The 6,208-nt window shown below is 43.4% G+C and overlaps 1 protein-coding gene across 1 annotated transcript; it reads right to left on the bottom strand.

Annotated features, from left to right (window-relative positions):
• Positions 1-1,898: 1,898 nt before the first annotated feature.
• On the bottom strand, positions 1,899-2,828 carry LOC137211502 (putative olfactory receptor 10J6). Its single transcript, XM_067714002.1, has one exon. The coding sequence runs from the start codon at positions 2,826-2,828 to the stop codon at positions 1,899-1,901; it is 930 nt and encodes a 309-aa protein (XP_067570103.1).
• Between the last annotated feature and the right edge of the window lie 3,380 nt (positions 2,829-6,208).

Raw genomic sequence — 6,208 nt, 5'->3', positions numbered from 1 at the left:
TTCCTTCAAGGTTTCAGACTCATCTTTTCTGGCAGCTCTGCTTGGGCCCAACTCTGATGTTTAACTTCTGATTACACATGGGGCATGTGATGTATCTGTTGTTGTGGGCATTTAGATGGAGGAAGAACACTGGAGCAACCTTTGGTCTTTGATCCCTGGACTGCTGAAAGAATGGCTTCGTGGAGAAGTCGAAAGGGAGTAATGAGCAGGGGGAGGCAGCCTCTGCAGCTGCACGTGGTTAGAACAGGTTTGACCACCACCCAGCTTCTCATTGTTACCCCACTTTCCTGCTCAGACTGACCATCCCTGTCCCACAGCCTTCCTTCTTCATACAAAAGGACAGATCTAAGAGCAGTTGCTAGTCCAGAGGGAATTGAGGAGGATGGGTAACAATTAAGAGTCAGCCCTATAGGTAGTCTTGTTGGTAGTGAGAGGGGGTCCGTTTATAGTGTCAAGGAGACTCATTCTCATTCTGGAGGAAGACATGCGTCTATTCCTCAGGGGATGTCGTCTATGAGTGTGGGGGGGATGGCTGCAGGGTGGACTGATCCTGAGAGCAATGTCAGGGAAGACCTATGACAAGTCCAGGACTCTCAGACCGAGCTCTTGACCTCTCAAAAGCTTCTGTAGGAAGCCTTGCTTCTTATGCTGCAGAAATTTCAAAGACACTGGACAGAAACTAGAAAGAGATGACCAGACCTTGAAAGAAGTATGGTCTTCCCACCTAGGATCTCAAAAGTCTGTAAAGCTAGATCGTACTCTAGATGAGCTCCTTGGATGTTACCTACCCCTTCTCAGTAGAGGGAAAGAAAATCACTCCCTTCAGTAAGAAGACAAAGAACATTAAGGGATGAGCAGAGAAACATTTTTAACACAAAATACTTTAGTAGAAAGATGCACGGACAAAAGAGTCTTTGACTCCCCCAGCACCACCCAAGGCAACAGTATAGCAGGTATGTACCAGTGGCATGAAACCAGAAAAACTCCCGGGAAGCCCTGGGGAAAAACATGGTTTCCTTAAAGAGACACTAGTAGAAGTAGAGATTATTTTCTTTTTAGCCTTTTTTTGGTGAATTGAGTGATTAAACAAATCTCTGAACTACTTCTGACTGCTGGTGCTATTGGTTTTGTTCTATTTTTTCTTTTTGGTGTTATCCAGGAAGTGCCGTGGTGTGTGCCAATGAAGAATACCTTTATGATTCTCACTCCAAATAGGGTAGAGCTCTTTTTTGAACAACTTGTTATTCTTCATAATGACTAGAGAGAAGCTGACTCCATGGAGAGAACCAGCAGCCAGAGAGAACTGGATTAGCACAGAGAGACAAGAGCTGTTCACCATTTACAGCCTTGGTCAGCATTCTGAAGACCATATTGGATGGAAGCAAAGCCTCTAGGGTAAATCAAATAATAAAGGCTGAAATTTCAAGGGCTAAACCAGTGATTTCCAACTTTCTTAATTAAAAAAAAAACATGCATCTCACCTTTCCCAAAGGTTCTGGTATAATTTTCTTCCTTACTGTTTACTATTATCCTGCTGGGAAGATTTTATCCAGTTTTATTTTCTGTAGGTTGTATTTTGAAAGTAATAGAGATTTAAAAAAATTTTTTCAAACATAAAATGACCACATTTAATATGCTTTTAAGAAGTCCCCTGCCCTACCCTGGAAATCTGGTATGCTTTTTAAAAAATCATGCCCACCTTCCTCACCTGTTAAATACCCAGTTGAAAATGCTTGGACAAAAGTTTGAAATATGTGGAGACAAAGATGATGATTTTTGTAATAAGGGTGCTGAAGCAAGTTGTGCACATCTCATTACAGGATAGACTGCACAGGACAGACTTGTGAGGTTGGATGCAATGAGAACACATACTGCTCTTTATAAAAAGGGTCAGTGGATTAAGAAATGTTTCTGCCCACAGCTCTGCGTAGGGAATCCTTGACCTTCTTGTTCCTCAGACTGTAAACAACACAGTTCAGAAGGGGAGTGATGATGGTGAAGGTCACTGAGAGAAGGAGGTCTTGTTCTACAGAATTTTCTGACTTAGGCTTGAGGTAGTCAGTGGAGGCACAGCTGTAGTGGACCATGACCATGGTGAGGTGGGAGGCACATATGGCAAAGGCCTTCTTCTGGCCCTCGGCTGAGGCGGTATTGAGGATGGTGGAGATGAAAAGAACGTAGGAGATGAAGACCAGGCCCATGGGAACCAGGATCACTGATAAACTGACAACAAAATTGATGATCTCATTGACAGTGGTATCAATCCGGGAGAGTTTTATGACAGGGAGGATGTCACAGAAGAAATGACCAACCACTCTGTGACAAAATGGTAAGGTAAATATGGATGTCACCTGGACAGCTGCCATGGCCAGGCCAGTGCTGAAGGCTCCACACATCAGCTGGACACACACCCTCTTGCTCATGATAAGTGCATATCTCAGGGGGTTGCAGATGGCCACATGGTGGTCATATCCCATCACTGTGAGCAGAAAGCGGTTGTTGATGGCTAAGGTAACAAAGAAGAATACTTGAGTGGTACAGCCTGCCAAGGAGATTGGCTGGTTCTGGGCTATGAGGCTGGAGAGCATCCGTGGAATGGTGACCAATGTGTACACAGTCTCTGAACTGGCCAGGATGCTCAGGAAGAAGTATATGGGCATGTGGAGGTGACAATCAATGTGGATAATGGTCACGATGATGGCATTGCCAGCCAGGGTTAATGTATACAGGATGAGAAAAACTGCAAAGAGGGTGATCTGGTGTTCATGGAATCTGGAGAATCCTAGGAAAATGAACTCTGTCACTTCTGTGAGGTTTTTTCTCTGCATTCTTCAGTTTCAGTGCCTGAAAGCAATGCAGGGAGTCAACATGGAGAAATTCCCATCGTGACCTCTAAAACAGGGATAGAGAGAGAAGTGTGGGGACACACACACACACACACACACACACACACACACACATGCACACACACACACACGAGTCTATTTCCTCACTGTATAATCAGGAGGGTGCTGGCATAGCTCTATGGCTGCTTTAGCCTCCTCCCTTTTTTCAATTTTTACTGTCTCCTTAATCTTTTCTTAAGCCTCTAGGGAATGACCAATATGTGAGACTACTTCACATATCCTTTCAAGTTCTTATCCTGAATATGTTGTTGTTTTTGTAGAGCGTGGATGGAAGGTTGTTTCTTTTAATGACATGTAAGCTGCAGGGCACCTGAGCCTCCACCATCCCAGCTTTGCCTTTGTTTATCTTCTAGGGAAAGTACGAGAAGCTGGCACAACAAAATGGAGACGAAAGAGTTAGACTTACTGAATTAAAATCACTGGTGCCACTTAGGAAAAACTTCTGGGAACAGTGTACAGGGAGCAGAATTAATCTCAGGAGAGCTGGTCTTTAGGGACACGTTAGTGGGAGTGAAATTGAGGTATTGGGGGCTCAGCCAGGATGGTCTAGGTGAGACAAACCGTTGACAAAGTTGCTTTGTTGTAAAAGTATTAACAGGGATTTGAGGGTTTAGGTGTGAGTAAAATAAGGAGAAAAGGGGGAAATTGTTGGAAAAGAGAGGAGGACCAGCAACATGTCAGAAGGCTGAACCTTTAATGAAAGAAAGAACCGATTTCTTTTTGGCAGAGAGAATTTTAAAAATAAAAGAGGTGTAATAATTGACTTTAAATTGTTTGCTAAACTATATTGTGATGTAAAACCCCCCAAGAGCCCCAAACTTTCATTTACAGCTGTCATGTGTACAATCTTGAGTTAGTGGTATTTGGAAAAGTGGAGAGAGTTGGGTGATGGCAGTGCAGAAAAAGGGTACCATATGCAAGAGGTAAAATCCAGAGGGAGGAAGAAAACTTCTTGCTAGTAATGATTGGAAGAAGTACAGGGCCTCTCTTGTCCTATCTTCCCCCTTGCAAGCACACACAGTATTTCCTGGAAGTTTGGTGAGGGACTCTGGGATCGCCACCACATATCAAATGGTGGTTTGAACCATTTTCTGCAAAGAGCAAGATAACACTAGCAGGCTGGAGGATTTTGGCAAATCTAGGAAACTTACAGTAGCAATCTAGAAAACATTCTAGATTCTTAGTGAATCTAGATTCCTAGGAATCTGGGAAACACAATCTAGAAAATGTTGTGGATATTCTGGAAAGTACCATTGTGGGAAATAAGAAGGTAGACATTTAAAGTAGAAATGAGTGTGCCACTAATTAAAGTAATTTATATTAAGAGGCTGCCAAGATACCAGTTGGATAGGTAGAGATGAAAGAGTGTCAGTGCAACTCTAAGCAGCTTTTTAGGAAGGATGAGGTAGAGCTGTAGAGCTGTGGCTACTTAAAATTAAAGGAAAAATTCAGTTCATCAGTCCCAGTAGCCACATTTCAAGTGCCCAAAAGCAACACATGAATAGTGGCTACTCTGCTGGGCAGCACGGATATCAAACATTTCCTTCCTTGTGAAAGTTGTGTTGAACAATGCTACTCTAATGTACTTCCATAGACAGATGTGTGAAATGCATTAAATAAGAGCAACAGAAAAGCTATATAAAGAACAATAACACGGTGGGTTGCCATATGGTTAAAAGTGTGTGTGTGAATGCATATATTTATATATGCAAAAAGTCTGAAAGAATATACAGCTGATATTATCACGGGTTGACCGTTATCTTCGGGTGGGGGTGAGATTATAGGAATCTCACCTATAATATATGGTGAGATTATGAGGATTATGGCCCTTATTTTAATTTTGAGCATAAATGTATAGCTCATAGATAGTTTAGAGAAGTCAAGGAGGATGACAACTGAGAACAGATATTAGATCGAGGAAGAAGGAGGTCGCTGGTGAGGTACTGGCCAGTTTCAGTAGAGTCTTGGGCTGGAAAGCCTGGTTACGGGGAGGAAACAAAAAAGAACTTTTAACATGTCATTGATGAGAACAGCAGATCGTATGTGCCTTTCCCCTTTCCTGATGAGCCTATTGCAGTGAGTTACAAAAAATGGTTAAGAAAGTATTAAGCCAGGAAAGCCATAGACATATTTGGAGTAGGGAAGAAGAAGAAAAGCTGAATTGAGTCAGGAGGAGGAAGAAAATCCCTGGTGTCTTTAGGGCCTGAAAAGTACTGCTTTCACCCCGAATCAGCTGGATTTGCTATAAGTATACCTCAGGTAAAAATAAAGTTACTTTCTTTGAATAAATTGTAAAGTTATAAACAGGATGGCTGATGACCAGGGAATGTGGCCCAGGTACATAAGCCCAGGAGAAAAAGAGGGGTGAGAAATAAGTTTATTGCCTGTGGTGAACATTTGAATTGGATTGAACAGACAATGAAAGACTATCTTAAGGCAGGATATTCTTAGAACTTGAGGGAAAAAATTCAAAAAGAAGGCCAGCTCAAGACACGTGGGAGCACATAATGCAAATGTTCAATGCAAATGTTCAAAGCAGCGTTCTTTCTGTGTTAGTAGTTATTTAGAGGCAAGTTGTGTAGTAGGTGAGGGAAGGGTGATGTTCTGCCACTAGGAGGAGCTATCATTTCTCCTTCCAGAGGAACTCAGGCACAGCCCAAGCTTCCACATGCCCTTTAGCCAAAATAAACAAAGAGCCCTGTAGTGAGTGGGATTCACCCTCCATAAAGTGCACTTTGGTGGTTAGCTGTACTTCCTAGAGTAGGTGTCACACGCTCATCACTCTTGGAATATTTTTCCAAGTATTCCTCCCGACCATTGCTGTCCACATCAGGAGTTCTAGGGTGCGGTTCACTCCATCTTGTCACATCTCCAGGGATGTTTTAGCATTAAAGACTAAGAATACAGATTAAGAGCAATTGCCTCCTATCTCACTTTTTAACCTGTTTCTTTTTTTTTTTTTTTTTTTGCGGTACGCTGGCATCTCACTGTTGTGGCCTCTCCCGTTGCGGAGCACAGGCTCCGGACGCGCAGGCTCAGCAGCCATGGCTCACGGGCCCAGCCGCTCCGTGGCATGTGGGATCTTCCCAGACCAGGACACGAACCCATGTCCCCTGCATCGGCAGGCGGACTCCCAACCACTGTGTCACCAGGGAAGCCCTAACCTGTCTCTTTTTGAAGTGCAATCCAAAATTCTTACTGTCAAGGACTGTGTGGCTGAAATGACCAACACAGGGCTGTTACTGACCCTGGAGGTGAGGCAGGCCCCAGTGAAGGAGATGGGGAAGTATGGGATGTGGGAG

The sequence above is a fragment of the Pseudorca crassidens genome, chromosome 2 (assembly GCF_039906515.1).
Source record: "Pseudorca crassidens isolate mPseCra1 chromosome 2, mPseCra1.hap1, whole genome shotgun sequence".
NCBI classification, from domain to species: Eukaryota; Metazoa; Chordata; class Mammalia; order Artiodactyla; family Delphinidae; genus Pseudorca; species Pseudorca crassidens.
Note: the sequence above shows the minus strand (reverse complement) of the source record. Positions and strands in the feature narration are given on the sequence as shown.

Coding starts and splice junctions, on each gene's coding strand:
- LOC137211502 (XM_067714002.1), bottom strand. CDS start 2,828: ATGCAGAGAAAAAACCTCACAGAAGTGACAGAGTTCATTTTCCTAGGA.